This window comes from Phragmites australis, chromosome 2 (genome assembly GCF_958298935.1).
Source record: "Phragmites australis chromosome 2, lpPhrAust1.1, whole genome shotgun sequence".
NCBI classification, from domain to species: domain Eukaryota; kingdom Viridiplantae; phylum Streptophyta; class Magnoliopsida; order Poales; family Poaceae; genus Phragmites; species Phragmites australis.
The window spans coordinates 24,104,885-24,124,560 of NC_084922.1; the positions used below are offsets into that span (position 1 = coordinate 24,104,885).

At 43.0% G+C, this 19,676-nt stretch overlaps 3 protein-coding genes across 4 annotated transcripts; all 3 read left to right on the forward strand.

Annotated features, from left to right (window-relative positions):
- Window positions 1-4,825: 4,825 nt before the first annotated feature.
- On the forward strand, window positions 4,826-6,843 carry LOC133904107 (peptide deformylase 1A, chloroplastic-like). Of its 2 annotated transcripts, XM_062345605.1 has the most exons (5): window positions 4,826-5,243; window positions 5,372-5,461; window positions 5,584-5,651; window positions 5,793-6,068; window positions 6,518-6,843. In XM_062345605.1, the coding sequence occupies exons 1-4, from the start codon at window positions 4,884-4,886 to the stop codon at window positions 6,031-6,033; spliced, it is 759 nt and encodes a 252-aa protein (XP_062201589.1). In that variant the 5' UTR covers window positions 4,826-4,883; the 3' UTR covers window positions 6,034-6,068; window positions 6,518-6,843. The 2 variants fall into 2 exon arrangements, with proteins under 2 accessions (XP_062201589.1, XP_062201580.1); XM_062345596.1 differs by lacking the exon at window positions 6,518-6,843 and having other exon boundaries at window positions 5,793-6,203.
- A 2,320-nt stretch (window positions 6,844-9,163) lies between these two features.
- Window positions 9,164-10,960, forward strand: LOC133909945 (uncharacterized). Its single transcript, XM_062352470.1, has 2 exons — window positions 9,164-9,710; window positions 10,356-10,960. Exons 1-2 carry the CDS (start codon window positions 9,312-9,314, stop codon window positions 10,512-10,514), a joined length of 558 nt encoding a protein of 185 aa, XP_062208454.1. The 5' UTR covers window positions 9,164-9,311; the 3' UTR covers window positions 10,515-10,960.
- A 5,413-nt stretch (window positions 10,961-16,373) lies between these two features.
- LOC133904129 (uncharacterized) lies at window positions 16,374-19,613 on the forward strand. The gene is made up of 3 exons (XM_062345626.1): window positions 16,374-16,660; window positions 18,768-18,999; window positions 19,086-19,613. Exons 1-3 carry the CDS (start codon window positions 16,464-16,466, stop codon window positions 19,380-19,382), a joined length of 726 nt encoding a protein of 241 aa, XP_062201610.1. The 5' UTR covers window positions 16,374-16,463; the 3' UTR covers window positions 19,383-19,613.
- The last annotated feature ends 63 nt before the right edge of the window (window positions 19,614-19,676 follow it).

Here is a 19,676-nt window from a genome sequence, read left to right on the forward strand (position 1 = left end):
CATACCATTTGATCCATAGGTTCAGCCCATTGAAGAAGAACCTTATCCATAGGGGGCTGCTATTGGGGAATGCTCTCGCAGGCCCCTTTCAGATGGTAAGTCGAAGACCTCTAGTGAACACTATTACTGACAGAATACAATTGTGTTATTTCAGAAAATGCTTGATGACAAATGGACCCTTTGGGCAAGTGACTCAGACCTTCGGAGGCTGACCAAAGGCCTCCCTACATCGCCCCGAGGAAATCCCCTGAAGAGAGCATTGAAGCTATCATTGCAAGCGAAGCCTTTGATGGGCCTTCGGAGGTCAACCGAAGAGCAATTTGTGACGCCACGACAAAGCTGGCTGAAGGTACACCGAAGGTCCCATCTGCGATAGACCTTCGGGAGCTCGGATGAAGGGGAGGCATTCGCTGGAAACCGAGGATGGTGGAAGGTACAATTGTAACTATGCTCATGTACTCAGCATAGTACTAAAATACCCTCGAAAATGCTAGGAATATGATAGTCAGAGGGGTAAAATTGTAAATTATAACTGAGAGTGGTTGAGTACGGGTTATACATAGGCCGATACTGTAACTAAAAAGACGGATGATATTAATGCTATTATATAGTTTCCTATAAGCGTGTGTCACATAAAGGAGCCTCCGGTTCCCTCGGAGAAGCCGAAGGCCCCTCCCTATGTTCGGTAACCCTTTTTCCCAACACCTAGCTCCCAAGAAATCCATAGAATCTCCAAATCCCCCCCCCCCCAATCGATGCAATCGTTGAGCGGATCTAAGGTATAGGATAGAGGTGAGGTGTAAAAGCAAGAAGAAGTAATAACGGATGGCGGCATGCAACGATATCATGGCTTCCAAAAGGGTGAGTCTTCTTTCCAAATGCATCTGAGTGTCTAGGCTTTTTTGCGTGTTCTCTCCCAATCCCAATCTTTGGAAACGTTAGTTCCGTAGTGATAGCACCATGTTCATCTGCAGGATGGACCCGAGAACAAGTTTTATGTTGAAAAGCATGTTGTTTGACAACAGCTGTAGACCAGAATTCAACTGCTTTTCCTATAACAAAGTGGTAGATTTGGACACAACCAACTTTAAAGACGTTGTTGATGATATACTGAATTCTCACCCTAAGGGTCACAACGAGGTACTTAAAGTGCAATACTATTATCATGAATCCAAAAGCCACCCTCAAGTCACAACAGGCCAAATTTAGTTGCTATGTTTGCCAAATATGACGATAGCAAAGTTATTCGCATGTTCATTGCATATAATGTACCCACTCGTGTGGATGTGTCCATACCTAAGTGGAGTTCACCAGAGAAGGGTCAGGGAGATGATAATGCTGTAGCTGAGCCTGTTGGTGACCCATGCACACCCTTGAGCACAGCTCCATTATAGGATGGTCCTAGTCAGGGCAACCGACAAATCAAGGTTGCTAAAGAAGACACCTATCCAGTGAATCCTAATCCTGAAAAGCAGACACATGTCTATTGATGTGCACAAACACAAGCTTGTCACATGCATTGGCATTGAAGGGACTACTGCATTGTTGATGCACACACACACAACCTTCTCACTTGCAGTGCCATCGAAGGGATTAGAAAAAATTATCAACAAGGTGTGAATCGAGGGCAATCTGGTATTTTTCAGTACCATTTAACTACCGTTGGAGCTACAAGGGATGGAAGTGGCAGAAATGGGACAGAAAAAAGCAAACAGTAGCAAGGAAGAGATGATAACTTTTTAAGTGGAAAATTAAGAATTCCTCTAACATTCAGTGGCTCACAGAATTCTCTCTTCCTCCTCCCCTCTCCTCTTCGCCTATTTTCCTATCGCTAATCAAATGTCTGCGCGTTGTAAAGGAAACCTAAAGTATCAATATCACCACACACCCCCTCCTAGCCCTGTCATCCACACTTATATCATCTTGGCAACGATCCATGTCGACTTAAGGCCCTTTCATGCCACCTTTTGCACAGCTCCTTATAAGCACCTTGAAAACAATTCATATCGACTTAGGGCCTTTCATGCCTTCTTTTGCATGGTTGCTTCTTTTACACCGAGATAAGTACAAGAGTGAAGTTTGTTGGTTGTGCGTTGCTACGGGTAAAAAAAAAAAATCTGGCCTAGAATTAAAAATCAAATTATCCTCACAACAGTCATTACAGAAATGGATGACATTGTATATTAATTCAATTTATGTCATATATTTCTGATAATCAATTATGTTCTAACCTGTTGCACAAAATAATCAACTTGCATCTAAAAAACAGAATTCACCATTTTTTGTTAACATAGGTTTCAAACATTACCACTTCTATTTTTTCCCTAGCAAAAGGGCCACCAGAGTACCCGACCTGCAGTTTCTTTATTGAAAATGCTAACAGGTCTTACAGAATATTAAAAACACAAGGATAAATATAAATGGTAGGCTCGTACAAAGCACCACTGCCTAAGTAAAATCAACTCAGGTTAACACTAAGGTCTAGAAATGAGCAAAATAGATGAACCATAAGGATCAACAAGAGGTATATGTTTTGGAAGAAAAATGATGTACTTCTAGACATTCAGATCGACCACATGGTTGCTGCACTGCAACTCTGCAAGCAATCACGAAATCTAAATGGGATTGCTTCCTGGGAGCACACTCTAAGAAAGCAGGTTAGAAGCACATTGACCAATACAAACTTAGCAAGAGACATTGATAAATAACTCCACACTGCCAAAAAATTGACACTGTTTCACCCCTTTTCAACCTCTCCTAAGTAAATTGTCCTTGGTTAAGAAAATCTGAGCACTAACCATAAGAATACTTTAATCTTGGCATGTTAATTTCACTTGTCAAATAAATTGGTTTGGGAATTGTACACTTTGAACTTTCAAAGCATAGTAGAAAGAGTGAATTGAGAATTTGCCTAAAGAATTCAGCAACCACACCACATGAATGCCTGATCTAGATCACTGAGCTGTATGCCTTTATCTATACAAATCTGCTGCAAATCTCCACATTAGCAACGTGTCCCCCTAAAGCTTCGAAACCTAAACATGGTCAATGCTTGTAAAATCGTCTATAACATGAACTCAGGGTTTCATTTCTAAAATATAATGTACACAAGCTAAAGTAAACCTGTCATTTATGCGAGGTTGCTCTATCATGAGGATAAAATTGAAATCATAGTAAGTGGAAGTGAAACATAGTCTGAACTCTGAATTGCAGTGTCAAAAGAGCATACGTTCATAGTTAATCTTTATGCACAGGAACAAACTTCTATCTATTGTGGAGTGGACTAAAAAATCATTAACAAAAATGTCAATGCAAAGCAAACCTGAGCAAATAATCCTTCAAAAAAATTCAAGGACATGGTCAACTGAGAACTCTGGTTAATACCGGTCCAGCAATAACTTTGCTTTCTTTACCCATGACCAAAAGCTTTGCTTGTACATATCTAACTTCTTCTCTCTTTTTTGTGAAATATACATATCTAACTTCGACATTCCAAAACTTCTGATTTCAGATATCTCAGCACCAAAACTGTGCTTGGACATGCCTCAGCTCCGTCGCCACACATATTAAATAATTGACCAAAGAATGTGGATCGTCAAGGATGCTTAGGTTCAGATACAAAGAAAATCAGATAACCCCAAAAAATAATTCCAAATATTATCACGATATGCTTGTTGACAAAAAAGAGAAATGAAAACTTCAGCAATATACATTGACATAAAAATGCCACAATCATATGAAAAAAGGAAATAACAGAATCCACCACACCTGTAAGATGGTAGTTTTCAATTTTGCATCCTTATCCACAAAAATAATATTTTTCTTCGGAGATCAAACTATCAGAGTGCTCCAATATATTCCATTAAACTAAAGTAAATCGTGCCTTGCCTTTTCCTATTCTTGGCTTAAATATGCGCTGGTAGCTCGAGGAGCCCTATGGCGCGGGTGCACTTGCTTGTGCCCTAAGGCACGGGCCCATTTGCTGTATTTTTTCTCTATTTTCTCTTTGATTTTTATATCCATTTTTTCACTGGTCTGATTCCAATATTTTTATTTTTAGCTTTAGCATGCATATAACAAATTCAACAATTTATTGGACCTAATGTAACAATCTTCACGAGACCTAGCTCAGTTTGTGTTGAACCTTAAAAACAATTTCACAAGACCTAACAACATTTATGAATGACCTGACGCAAAAAGTCATGAAACCCAATTGACAAAGACGTTTTCAACATTTGTGTGTATTTTGTTTTAATAGTATTTTTTTTATTTTTGGGTAGTATATTCGAATTGTTGATATTTTTTAGAAAAAATGCATAACAAAAACTTGAATATATGCTATATGGATCGCATTTTGCTTACTTAATTGTGAACAACATAATGATTCAAACCGTTTTCAACCAAACACTCAATTTGATAGATATTCTCTCCGTTTCTATATGTTTCACTTTCGAATACTTTATTTGTTTGTAAAGTTCACCTCCTTCAAGACATAATTTCAGTATTACCTTCTTCCTCTCGGCCAAAATGGGTCTAAGAAATATTTAGATTAGTTATTATAGGTATTTTATTTATCTCTTATTTAAAATAAGAGATACTTAGGTATGTGTGCTTAGTCAAATTTGAAAAGTATATTAAAAAAGGAGAGAGTAAATGAATTAGAATATTGAAAATGTCAAAAAAAATGCTAGGTATTGGGCCTTGACTCCTAGGCCACTGTCCGGTTCGGTCAGTTGGGCTTCTCTGCCCAGCCCAGCCCAAGCCCATGACGAGTACCAATCGGCCCAAATATTCACCATTCTAGCCCAACTGCCACGTCACTGTACCCAGTCACCCGCTCCATCCACCCAGCGCAGACGAGCCGCCGTTGCCAGAGCAAGAAGATGGTCACGCTCCTCCGCCCGCTCTCGCCCACCCTCCTCCTCGCCCCCGCCGCGCCGGCCGCCGGTTCCGCAGTATCCGTCAGCGATATGCGGTGGAGGAGTGTGAGGCCAAACGCTGGCGGGGGCTGGTTGTCCGGGCTGCTAGGCGGCGGCAAGGGCGGCCGCGCGCCCACGGCGATGACGGTGACCCCGGGGACCGTGAAGGCCGGCGACCCCGTGCTGCACGAGCCCGCGCAGGAGGTGGTGCCCGGGGACGTGCCCTCGGAGAAGGTCCAGGGCGTAATCGACCGGATGATCGACGTCATGCGCAAGGCCCCCGGCGTCGGCCTCGCCGCTCCGCAGATCGGCGTCCCGCTCAGGGCATGTCTAATTCTTTGCCTTGGAAGTTTGCTTGCTTGTGTTTAATCATCAAGAGAACTCATTAGTCACCAAATTGCTGTCCTGTTCCAAACCTTGTGATATTTCTGATAATTAATCGTCAATTGCAGATTATTATTCTGGAGGACACCCAAGAGTACATCAGCTATGCACCGAAGAAGGACATTGAAGCGCAAGATCGCCGTCCCTTCGATCTTCTTGTCAGTATATTTTGCATTGCGTTCGTTCAAAAAAAAATGGCATTTTTTTCCGGGATCACTGCCCATTACCACTTGGATCTTCTCAATCCTCATGCCCTTTCCTTGTCTTCTATTGAAGCCAGGTTATCATCAATCCCAAGCTTAAGAAGACAAGTAAAAGAACCGCACTTTTCTTCGAGGGATGTCTGAGGTTCATACCGGAATGCTCCTTTCTGAATTATTATCAGTTATCACTAGTAGTTCACGTATGAAGATAATGTGTATACGAAAGCTGCACATTGCACTGAATTGTATTGTGTATGATCTCATACTTGTCTTCTGGGCTCGCCAGTGTTGATGGATATAGGGCGGTCGTAGAGCGACATCTAGATGTTGAGGTATCAGGTTTGGACCGAAATGGGAGCCCCATTAATGTACAGGCTTCAGGATGGAAGGCACGCATCCTTCAGCACGAATGTGATCATCTTGAAGGCACATTGTATGTTGACAAGATGGTCCCGAGGACATTCAGGATTGTTGACAACTTGGATCTACCACTTCCCATTGGATGTACTCCGCTAGGTGCAAGATAATGTGGATACCTGGCAATTTTTATCATTAAGTAGAAGTAATTGGCCTTTGTAGGCTTTTAAAACATTTATTCTAGTACAACATTGCATTTCTGCTTCTCCTCTGACTGCTGTCTATGTCTAATTATCCACCCAATAGTAACAATCCTATTCAATTTGAGATGATTTTTTTTCCGGAAGCACTTTGGCAACTGTTCTATCTCTCTCTCTCTCTCTCTCTTTTACGGGAAAACAGAAGGGGAGTCCCCTACGGTTGTATATTAACCATCAAAGGAGGAAGAACAAAAATGTATAGGGTAGAGGTGAATATCCAGAAGCTAAAGCTATTGTACAAAGTTAAGCCATAAATAAAAATCAGCTTGGTTAGCTTGCGTCATCCTGAAGCCATGCATGAGAACATCATTTTTTGAAAGAAGTTTTCCACAAATAGATATCAGGTTGTTGTCTTTGAAAGATTAACGCATTCCTTTGTTTCCATATGTGCCAGTCAGCTGTGATTGTGATCTCTGTGAAGTATGAATTGTTGAAGTCTCTCTTTGCCTGACTGAGCATGTCGAAGAATTGTAATTCAAAGTGCCAATGCATTCCAATAGTGTTCCAACATTGCTGGCTGAACATGCAATGAAAGAAGAGGTGGTTCGTTGTTTCTTCGATGCCCTGTTTGCATAGAACACAGCTGTAGTTATTGTCTTGAATCTTGTGGTTTTTCCTCCGTAGAATATTCCTTGTATTTAATCGGTCCATTGTTCAGTTTGAGATGATTAGGACATATGTTGTCCTTCTAGAACAAAAATTTGACATTTTGTCTATACAACCAGAATTTGGTATTTCCACATGTAGCCTCCTCATCAGTAAAATTTGCACCACTGTAGACCTATGGAAACAATGCTCGGATTTTCATCAACTTCGTAACATTTTTTAACTCCTATCTACCTCGTGAGATTTGAACTTTCCCGCTTAGAGGGGGGCCAGAGATGACGAAGACCCACGAAATTACTGTAGATTATGGTTGGCTTTACATATATGATTGGCCCCCTTTGGTAGCATGGAATTTTAATATACTCTAAACTAAACTAGCAAAAGGAGCCGTATGATAGATTCAACATCACTATGCCGTGTTGTCAGAACCAAATTGAGTATGCAACCTATTCGTGATATAATATTTTCTCCAATATATTAAATTCCATATATCTGTATCGAAGATAGACTGGTGGGTGGTCAAAGGTGATTCAGTTGGGCTATAGACTTTTGTAAAGGTGAGGCATGGTGAAGGTCTTCAAGGAATATTTTGATCTCAAGAGAGAATAAAGAAAATGATGGACAGTGAACAAACTTTACAATATGAAGAATTTTTTAGACAAATATGGTCTCATGTTTGTTGTAGTGCTCAGATAACATAATTTCTGATGTCTCCTACAATCAGGACAACAGGGTGATTATGTTCCTTCAATCCTTCTTACTAAGAAAGATGACATGGAAGTCTATGGAATTCTGGACCACAGTTTCGGAGGCACTAATTTGCAGGTCATGATATGGAAAAAGTAGAAGAGCTTTCATATGATAGATGTAATTCTGCACTATAGGCATAGCCAAATAACATTCAAATGTGTGCTCTTGCTCTTGAGATTTTTATGCTTTACCGGCATGCAAGACACAAAGCATTCATGTAGTGTAAGGGTACAGGATTTAGTATCACAGAAAGGGACAGATGACTTCGGCTAATCAAGCCTCGTGAAAAGAAATGTGATAAATAATGCAGGAAACACAAAGTGCAAATTAGGCTAGTGTATCCTTATCTTAAAGAGGTGTGGAATGATGGAGCAGAAAGAACACTGAAACTGATTGCAATGGTAGAATAATTGAGGTTGCTTTATCGTGATTACTTCGAGCAAATTTATCTCTGCTGCATGAAATTGAGTGCTGTATATAGCAAGTAGGTATCCATCCAGTTCTTTTTTTCCCTAGTAAACAGATAGCGAAAGGGTGAGAAAACCACTCACCACAAATTGGAGACAAAGTGAAAGCCCTGTCAGAACTCTCACAAAGTAGGTCCTAAACTCCTACTGACACCTGTAATATACTAACTGAGCGGCATAGTGAGGTGGTTGAAGACTCGAGGCTCCTTTCTGCCAGAATGATTAGGCATTAGTAGGGATGGCAATACGTCGGATTAGATATGGACAAAGCTGATTTGTACTCGATCCGTCATCCGAATTGTCTAACCTAACCTGCGCCTGCGAAGGATGACAATGTACTCGTACCCATGCCCGTCGGGTACCCGAAATCCACCGGGTTGTCTGCAGGTATATGACTGTAGATGGATATGCACTATGCAGCGGCGGCGGGGCATGGACTGGTGGTGGCGTTCGGTTGGGGAAGGGGTGCTGGCAGACGGCGGTCTACCAGGTGGGGGTGGGACGCTTGCTGGTGGCGACGACCGGCTGCGGGAGGGGCATGGCCTGGCGGTGGGCGGCGGCGGCCGGCTAGGGAAGGGGCGCTGGCGGGCGATAGTGATCAGCTAGAGAAGGGGCACGAGCGGGCGGCAATGGGCAGTTCGGGAAGGGGCGTGGGTGGGCAACGGCTGCCGGTTGGGGGAGGGGCATCAACGAGAGGCAGTCGACTGGGGAGGGTCGCGAGCAGGCAACGGCAACTAGGTGAGGGTGGCGATGGGGTTGTCAGTTGTGGCTAGTTGGCAGGGTGGGTGGGCGGGTGGGCTGTAGTTTAACGAAGGAAAGTTGGGATCATTGGTCTGGGTTGGGTTTAGCAGTGTACTAGGCTGGGCTAATATTGTATATCAAGCATACCCACGGGTATCCGTGTATAGATTATAAAACTCGTGCCTGACCCAATACTTCATGGGTACCTGATCCGCGATGCCTATGAGAAAAAAATAGATTCATATGACGGATACGTTACTCATGAGTTGAATTGCCATCTCTAGACATTAGGATCCTTCAAATCTGGCCTTAATGCAGCAACTAACCTATGCACTAGCTTGTTTCCATCATACAGGCACCATACCGCAGAACAAGGCAAACTGCACATGGTCTGCGGTTTTCTTTATGTTTGTTCTCCTCTTCAAAGAAATGGAAATTTTGTTCCTTGCCTCACCCACTCATTGCAGAATATCCAAACCCACAATCCATTAATTCATTAGTGTCTGGAATATAGGATTCCGCTTGCGTGTGTCAGAATCCACGCTTCTATATAGATGGCCTTGAGAAGACCCATACAGATCAAGAGCCAACCAGTAGAGAAGCAGAGGTATTAGCTATCTAGCAATGGCAGCTCGTAGTGGCAACAGGAGGACAAAGGCAGATCAGTGGCTATTTGGTGGGAAATGGAGAGGAGCTGCAAAAGAGAGAAGACAACCTGTTATCCCTGAGGCTAAGCCCCCAAATTCCTCTACCATTCAGAAGGATGAAGGCATCTGCCTTGAGAAGTCTAGAGTGCATCTGCCTGGTTTGGGGCATAGAGAGATCATCGATGTCGCGCCCGGGAGGAGATCAATGCCGGAGATGGAGATCAACATGAAAGAAGTAGTTGCTGTGCTCGGGGTGAAGGTGATGGCTGCGGACATGCCGCCGTTCATGCAACTGCATGCGTTCCGATGTGCTAAGCGATCCCATGACAGCTTGGACAAGTTCAGCTCGAGGCAGCTGGCCCACGATGTGAAGAAGGTGAGCTGCCTGCAAACTGCTTTGTATACCCCTTGCTTTGTATTCTGAGAAGGGTCCATTACTCTCTTCTTCTACCTGTATTTCCTTTGTCTTTCAGACGAGTTCTCTGCAAAATCGAACTTCACAAACTGCCCGATTAAGCTGGCTGTAACATGCTGGCAGCGTGGAAATCGATTTAGATATCGTTTGGATAGATTGTGGTTTAGAGTTTCTATTTAGCTGATGAATTGGTTGTAGTTGTTAAATTTTAGTTATTAATTTTTAGAATAAGCTTTTACCTTTTCAGCACATCAAAAATCAGAAAAACTCATTTCAGTTTGCTTCCTATCTTCTAGTTCATTTCAACCATAACTATTTTTTTAGCCAGCTAAAAGCAATAAAAAATCGAGACTAAAAACCAACCGCTTGAATAGCTTATGGCTTATTTTAGAAAAAAGCTATAAAAAAACATATGTAAATGGAAAGTTAGCTATCATGGTCTTTGCACTTGGGTCATGTGCAGTATGAACCTTAGCCTTTTGTTTTCCAATGACTTCAGTTGTTGCTATTCCTTTTTCTTGGGCGCCCCTGTATTTTCGTTGACATTGTGTTTCAGAGGACCATTTATGGCTTGGCTTCTAATGCATTCTTCTTGATGTCCAACAGGAGTTTGATAAAGTGTACGGGCCTACGTGGCACTGCATCGTCGGTACAAGCTACGGTTCCTTTGTGACACACTCTCGAGGCTGTTTCCTCTACTTTTCCATGGACAAAATCATAGTGATGCTGTTCAAGACCAAGATCAGGAAAGTGTTAGCATCCTGAACCTTTGTAATAAGATGATGTACTTTTGTATGATACACCTCCATCATGATTCATGAAGGATCAGTCTAGTTTTGTGATACTGACATGGAACAGAACACCTAACTTGAATTATTGTTTTTTTGTGAGTCGCAAGATGCGATGTTAGTTACTCTCTGGAGGTGCTGGTGAGTAGCACCAATAGAAAGAAGGGTGAACATGGGGCCGTACGGCGCTGCTTTTGTTATATACTAGTACAAAATTAACAGTTGAAAAATGCAATGATGAAGTGTTGCTTCGGTGTACTGTCGTTTGCCGATGGACAGCTCTGCCAAGCTACAACGATCACGGTCAAGTTCACGTACTCACGTTGTAAGATTCCTAATCAGCAGATCTGTTTGGGTCAGGGAGGGTCATTGTAAGGCATGGTTTGGTCTTGTCTTAGAACCAAAATAAAAATGGTTGCCTTGGTCATGTAACTGTGGGCTGTGGCTGGTATCACACTTCTTTTTCATGCAATACTCCGTATGGAAATATTTGTTACGCCGCTCAGGGCGACCGTGTTCTTCACTTTGCCCCCCAAAAGTTTACACTTGCACTTTTTCTAGGCAACTGGCGATTAAAAATGAAGCTTGATACACAGTCGACGGTTTCTATAGCACTCTGATGAGATTAGTGGAAGTGGATTTTTGGTTTTTGAGTTCCGGGGGCCACCGGGCTTGGAGGGAGGCCCTGGCCACCGGTGTGGCAGTGTGAAGGAAATGACGTGGCAATATTGAGTTTGTAACACCTAAGGTCTAAAATTAGCTTAGGCTCACTTACACGCTGAGTAGATCCTACACTTTCAACAATCCACTTACACTTTTGTTCCCCTTTCGCATAAAAGGATTAACCCGAGGTTGGTAGTATTGAAACACATAGGCTTATATATTGGTCAATCTCAAGTTAGCCAAATAAGATGAGACTAAATTTCTACACCTTTAAGCATGAACTACACTTGAGCCTAATTTTTTCTTAGACTGGATATCACATACACCCTCCTCTCAAAGAGCCTAATGCCCTCATCGGTCCAACATACCATACCTAGGCAAACAATTAAGAATGTTCCCTCTTAGCACACGTCCATACATCCAATATCAGCACGTGTGCTATGTAGTGCACCCTATAAGACCCACATGTGCCATACGCTACATGTCCGTGCCCCTGGCCCACATGTGCTCATGTAACCGCAAGGATCAGCTCAGATACCATTTGTAATACCCTAGGTCCAAATTGGCTTAGACCCACTCACACGTTGGGTGGACCCTATACTCCTACCAACCCGCTTACGCTTTTATCCTTGTTTCGCATAAAACCCGATGTTAGTGGTATTGAAACACCTAAATTTATACTTCCTCTGATCCTAAATATAAGTCCATTAAGATATGACTAATAATATATATAAAAATATATTCTTTTAAATAGAAAGAGTTATATATTATGAAAGTATTTTAATGATGAATCTAGTAACGTCAATCTCATGTTGTCAATCTATATGTTTTTTTTGGCTTAAAAATATTTGACTTAAGACAAACCTAAATTGACTTATATTTAGGATCATAGGTAGAATGTTGGTCAATCTCAAGGTAACCAAACAAGGTGAGACTAAACTTCCATGCCCTCAAGCATATACAACACTTGGGCCAGATATCACAGAGTTAGTGTGGCTGAGGTTGGCGTAACTGATTTGATCACATGAGAGATGCTAGAGACGGTAGAACTAGGGCGAGATATGGGTGAGTGTAGCAACGCGAAGAGGTAGAGAGAGAAGAGTAGACAAGTTGGAGGTAGAAGATGACTCCTGAGTGGTCAAATCTTGACCGGACGGCTGAAAGTGCATTTATGCCTCCTATGTAAGTTTTGGCTAATTGATGACAAATAATTAAGAGACTAATGGGTTTGTTGAAGTTATGACAAGGTTTTAAGTCCCATTGCATAAGTTAAGAGACGTTGACGTCCCTCAAAAAGAAAAGAGAAGCGGCAGCAGTTACTCAATAGGCTTTAATTCATTTTATTTTGAATTTGAGTCCACGATAGCCGTAATATCAAGAGGGATGCGTGTTGATAGTCTTGAAGGTGTCTCAGTGCTCAAAGTATCCTTTAGAACCGAAAGTTGAGAGACACAATCACCCATAGACATCGGGAGAAATACTTTTGTTGTCTGAGCCCAGATACTCCGGACTCTGATTAGTTGGTTGGAGTCTCCGGGTGAGACTCTGGCAGAGAATCTCGGTTTGAGCTTGAGAGCTCAACCTGGAGTCTCCAGGTTAGCTTGGATACTTCGGTATCTGGTATGTGGTCGGAGTCTCGGTTTGAGCTTGAGAGCTCAACCCGGAGGCTCCGGGTTAGCCTGGATACTCCAGAGTCCGGTTTGTGGCCAGAGTGTCCGAGTGAGACTCTGCGCCAGAGTCTCGGGTAGGCTTTTAAGTGCTTAACTCGGAGTCTCTGGGTTGGCCCGGATACTCCAGGTTCTGGTGTTTCTGGACCTCCGAGGAGGCTCCGGATAGTGTTTCTGCCTGCGTGCCCATATGTTACCTAGAGTCTCTGGGTGAACACGGATACTCCGGGTCAATACAAAATACACAGTAACAGCTAGTTTTTTGAAGTGGGCTATAAATACCCCACACCCCCTTCTTCAGTAGCTACTAAACCAACTCGTGGATAAACTCATTCAAAGCCATTCAATATCCCTCCTAACTCCTCTAGAGTTTTAATTCTTGCAAGATTTGTAGATTAGGGTTTGGGAAGTGAGATTGAGTGCTAAAGAGCTAAAATCTATTTTTGAGCACTTGAGGTCATCACCAAGCTTTCGATTCACGTTCTTTACTCTTGGAGCTTTGAGTTTCTAGATGGCAAGGCGTCACCCGGAGAGCACCCAAGCTTGTGGAGTGCTCCAGGAAGTTTGTATTATCCCTTGATTTGAGTAAGAACCCTAGTTTGATCTTTGTGGTTGCTTGGGTGAGGAAATGGTTGAAAGAGATCCGGCTCTTTGTGAGCTCCTCAACGGAGATGTAGGCACTTCTTTGTGAGGTGGCTGAATTTCAGGAACAAATCCTTGTCTCATTTACTTTATTGCATATTTACTTGTTCTAGTTGATTTTTGGGGATTTTTCCGATCTACTTGCTTGTGTGCGTGTGACTGCAGGTTGTTGGTGATAAGGTATTTAGGCATCTTGTAGAGCATGTGGTAAATTATAGAGTCATTTAGATTTGCTTGAAAGTTCATAAGTTTCAATTTTCTGTATCATCCGGATTATCCGGATAAGCCCGAAGTATCCGGGTTCTGTATAACCCAGAGTCTCCAGATTGACCCGAAGTATCCGGATTCAGTAATCCGCTGTGAAGTTTTAAATTTTAGGAAACACCTATTCACCCCCCTCTAGGCGATATCACGTACATTCCAACAGCTCAGATTCATCGATCATAAAAGTTTATGGTTTCAATCACATGTAGTTTAGCAACGGTTTCAATCGCATGTAGTTTAGCAACGGAAGCAGATCTTGTAACGTTGGTATTATGGACGTCACCTTGCAGTGATCCATCCATCCACCATCCACAAAAATTAATGGCCCTACCTTCTCTTCTCCTTTTGTTCACCTGCGTCCAACTCTACTAGACGACTATAGGGATTCCAGGCCACCGCTCAAGCATCCTCAAAGGCAGGGGCGGACCCCACCCTAGGGGCAAGCAAGGGCGGCCGCCCTGGGTCCCTAGGGCAAACCTAGAGTACCCTGTCCATTGCCCTGGCCTGCCCTTGTGGGCTTGAGTTGCCCAGTTCAGACGTCCAACCTTTTGCTTTCCGAGCAGTCCGCATTTCAGCGTGCTCTCGAGGCGAGGCCCAATTTTCTTAACGATTCCCGAGCGGTTCGCGTGTAGCTGCAGCATGCTCTCAAGACCGAGTTGGATAGCAATTAGCAGGTGGCGGCGCGACATGACATGTCGGTGCCCATTCACAGTCTACTGGCAGCTGATCCGCCTAACACCCTGATAGCCTGATCCCCGAGTGGTCGAGCTCGTCGAGCATCCAACATATGCGACTCCATTCTCTTGTGAGGCAGTGAGGGCGTGACTACGGTGAGGCCATGATCCCATCCGCTCGAGCCTCAAGCAGGTGATGATGGCGCTGCGCCGAGCCACCAATTGCTCGACGATGATAGACAGAAGCTCAGACACTGCACTGTCCAATGCCACCCGATCCCTTATGCCCAATGTCCTGTCCTCCCCCATCGACGCCAAAATTGTAGGTTCCCCCAAATCATAATCGATATAGTGCAATATTGTTTGTCTAATGTAGAGTTCTAGACATTTAGTCATTTATGATGAGCATTGATAGATAAATATTGTATTGATGTGTTGTTCTGTAACTATGTATGCTTGATTCCTTATGTTATCTTATTTATTGTAGGCACTATTTGTGACTAACATATGAATTTATACATTTTTATTCTTATAAGATATCTACTGGATTTTCTGAAGTTTTAAGGGCATCTAATAAGTGGTTCAAGCATTACGAGTCTATGTTAATAAAATTTATTGTCTTTATATCATGTTCTACATTTTTAGTATTTTTATATAGTTCCTGTGAAATTGAATGTAATTTGAACAATTACTTATATTGAACGTCGAATATACTGTATCCTTTTAATTTCTAAGATAAAAGTTCATCTCTGCTACCTTAGAATTCCTAGGTCCGCCATTGTTCCAAGGCGGCGTATTACTGTCTGCACACGTGTGGCAAGTAGGTCACCGCCGAGCCTTTGCTGGGGACAATGCGCCACGAAGCTTCGATTGCAACCACCGGCGGCACCGACAGGCTCACACGGATGGGAGTGTTTCCCAGCGATGGCGGCGAGTTGCAGGTAGGGAGGTCTTCAATTGTGTTTCAATTTGTGTGGCAGGGCTTTGATTTGTGCTTAGATTTGGCTTCAATTTGCCGATGTCGCGCCGAGCTGTGCCGCTACGAGGTTGTCATGGTCACGCTAAAGGAGCAGATGAAGCTTCCATCTTTGCGCACTACCCCATCCCTACCTCAACCTCCAACACCTGCTCCGACAACTGTCCAATGTTCAGGTGATGTCCAAGAGCGCACTGACGCCACCCTCTCCAACGGCGGTGTAGCAGGAAGCTGCTTGTGGCAATGACACTAGCTCTCTACAGGGAGCAAAAAGAAGCAGAAGGAAAAGGCAATGCCGTTGGCTTTCATGGATGGTGGATGGGGAATGTGATCTCCTGACTTCATCAGATAATGAAGTCAGGTGACTTTAAATCGTTGTGCATCATTGGATCGTAAAACGACGGATAAAATCATAATGCTATACTACACTATGAACATTAAAATTTAGCGGAGCTGCTACAACACCATTGCTGCAGTGATCATGCTACTGTGTTTTCCGTTAGGACTGTTCATTCTATCATATTTTACTGTTCTCTTGTGACTTCACACTCTAAAATTAGGGAATCCGGATCCCATAGATAGGTGGACAACTGCATGGTGACTTTCATCCTACCAACGTCAGAGGATATGCTTCCGTAACTAGCTTACCCGTAACATCTTTGCAATCGATCCGTTTAGGAACGTTCAGGCTTTGTTTTTGTTTTTTTTGCCGTTGTGTTTCTCTACGGTCAAACAAATATGAGTAGCCTGCAATTACTTGTTCATGATCATGGGACGACTATCATCAATATGGTACGGAAATGTAACATCTCACAATAGCAACTTCGACGAGTTCCAGCGTCAGGTCGGTCCAAAAAAGGAAAAGGAAAAGAAAAAGCTTCTCTTGGCAGGCCGGCCTAAAACCTGACCTGTCTTGGTTTTCTTGGGCCTAGGAATCTATCTTCTTCTCTTTTTTTTTGGTGTGACAATTGGTTCGACCCGTCAGACGACGACGATTTAATCGGTGGTGAAAAGCAGCGAGCGGCCGGTGCAGGCGAGCGATGGCGCCATCGAGGAGAGACAAGCCGGCGGCGGAGGCGAGGCCGAGCTCGTCGGCGCCGGCGGTGGTGGGGTCGGGGCCGGGGGCGATCGAGGTGCAGCGGCGGCGAGTGGGCGGCGGGTGGACCAGCCGCCGGATCTCCTTCTACGCCTCCCGCGCCTACTTCCTCCTCATCATCCTCCAGATCCCGCTCTTCAGGTTCGCGACAATCCCGACTCCGTGCTTGCTTTCCCCGTGAAATTGCCCGATCCTCTCCCGCCGCAACGCGAGCGAGAGAGTGGAGGGAGCGCATACGTTTAGGGGCTAGATCCGTCATCCTTCGCTAATGGTTAGCACTAGCGCCTTCACTGTTTGTACGCTCTTGGGGGCGTGGGATGCTGTATGTGTGTTTCATCGAGGGTGTGTTTTGTTTCTATAACATGCCGTGGTAAATCTTACTATAATCATCGACCCTGCTCAGCTCTGTCGACGCTGTTTCTTGGCGTCATTGCCAGCTCAAGAAACAGCAGGCAGTGGCACCTTGCAGTCAAATGTTATAATGGTTAGGGAATGCAGAGTATTAGCTTAGATAGCCGAACCGCAAAAGGTACCGTCGAGTTTCATGTACCAGCCAACTTGCCTGAGTGCTCATGCAGTCTTGCTGTTGGGGAAAGTCGGATGGATGGTTATCAATTTGCTTATATTTAACCAGGTACTCTATTTAAACCAGTACTCTTGGCTGCATGTGGTTTCTGGATGTACATGGTTTAAGGGCTTGTTTGTTTCAGATGAGGATTCTGAAAAACAGCTTGTAGCTTATGGATTATGAAAAAAATTTAGATTGTGGATTCTAAAAAACCTTGAAGGGCGGTTCAGTAAAATGGATTTTCACAATTTGTGAAAAGTTGAGGGAAACCAGCTTCTTGGATTCCCACAATCCAACTAGCAGATTGTAAAAAGCTATGGCAAAAAATTGTCTGTTTGTTTCAGCTTCGGATTGTAAAAGCTGAAAGTCACAATCCGAAACCGAAACAAACAGCCTCTAAGGCTGGGCACAGTTTCTGGAAGCCATTAGGGTGGGAGGCCAGGGCCCGAATTCTAGCAAAACTAAGGAATAAGGCAAGTTGAGATTATCTAGAGTTTTTTTAACGACATTTTGTCATATTGTATATCTATTCGGAGTTTCGGATAGAATCAGGATGAATTTCTTGTGCATTTATGAGACCCAATCCAGTGAGTTCATTCACTTGTATGAATTTCCATACAATAATCCTATGGCTCAAATTTGTAATCTTGATTTGTGACTACTTCACGTTTTTATCCTTGTATGCATATACAACGAGTGCCAGAAAGGTTTGATTGTAGTACATGTTGATGTTAGTGCATGATTACAGTATAAAGGAAGAAAAGCATGGGGGAGAAAATATATTGGTTGGCTCTGCATTGAGAAAAACATCAAATTAGAAAATATAATATACATGTTATGGTGTAGAACTTGTGACTACAAAAGGCACCTGCAAATTTTCAAGATGCATATAACTACCTCGAGTGATTACCCCCATGATGTGTACCTTATTGCCCAGCATATCGGTGATTATAATCCATAACTCATAAATTTTAGTAACTTGACAATACAAACATCCCCGTACATGAATAAAGAAGATAAATGCAACAAAATATGATGAGAAACTTAAAGCCATCCTTCTAGGATATCCGTATTTGAGCTAAACGAGAACATGCATTTTCCACTCTCAGGCACCAAAGAGGGCAAAAGCAGTGGTATAGATTGAAGACTGAGATCTGAAAAATGTACTCCAGGCTCTAGCAGGCAGCAGCTAAATTTTAGAGTAACCCCTTTGCTAAATTAACAATAGATAAATACGCTGCATTTTTCCTCTTCTTTCCCTAGCTTGCTGCCATACGTAAGTGCTTACTGTGACTCAGTTTTAAATTGAACGTTTATGGCATTCTTCAGTCTTCTATGAGTATCCTTCTTTAAAACCATAGAGGGAACCATCTCCTTTCTTTTCATATATTTCATGATTATACCAGAGAATACAATAATCTTGTTGTACTCTTTTGCCACAACCCTGCGCCACCTATTGCATTTCCTTTGAGCTCCCTCTTACTCCTGAAGATGCTAGATAACCTTGGCCTGGCTCACTCCCATAACCATACTCACTTATGTTGTCCGTTTTCATTCTGTTGTAGTGTTTGAGGTAGTAATGATGGTGTATGAGAGCTGATTTTGGGGAGTAGAAGAGCTGTAGTAATTTTAAGGGCAGGAACATGATATGCTAAGTAGATTTTGCTTCTGGCATTTCAGGGTCCCTTGTAGAGCAGGCACATGCACAACACCAATTCAAGTTACATCGTGTCAGTTGGTTTCAAATGAGATATTTCCACCGTCTATTGTGAAGGCCATGCTCTACCCTGGAGCTATCGTGACCAGCCTCACTAAAAGCATGGCATTTCCAAGGTGGAGTGACCTGTTTGACATGTACAATTTGACAGAAGCCAAAAATGCTTCTGCAGCAATTGATCTCCAGCGTCTAGAGGTGCTTTTTGATAACCAATCTACAACTCTTTATGGAATAATGTTTGCATGAACTCTTTACAATATACTGTCTCTATCCTCAATCAGATACTGGCGGGGAGCTACTTCTGTGTTGCTGGAGCACTCGTTGGCATCGTAAATCCTGGGAGGATGACTTTGTTTGGTACCCTTTTGGTTATCTGGGGTCTAGTGAAAGAAGCACTATTCGGGAAACCAGTGAACAGTGATCCAACACAATCAGCTTATGTCTACCCGACCATTATGATTGCCCTGATTTGTGCATTCATGTCAATAACTTACAATGTAAAGAAGACGGCAAGAAGTAGTCCTTCTGTTTCTATTGCCAAGCCAATGCAAAGTTCTGCCAAGTCAAAACTGAAGTAGACACCGCTGTTACAACCTTTAATCCTTTTAGTTCATTTCCATTATTGGAGTGTTAAAGACAGTTTCAAGGATAACCTGAACATGATTCTGGTGTATCTCAATACTGTAACGTTTACTTTTCTCCTTTGTATTGAAGGCTCACATGATCACTCCATCTGTAATTTTGATCATAAACAGCTTCATGTTTGTTTCCCCAATATTTCTGCTATTGAGGCAGGAGTGTCTTTCTCATTGTTGAGACTTAAGAGTTCTGGCATTGTGGCCTCCTTTAGCAGGATATTTATCTTGTTGCTA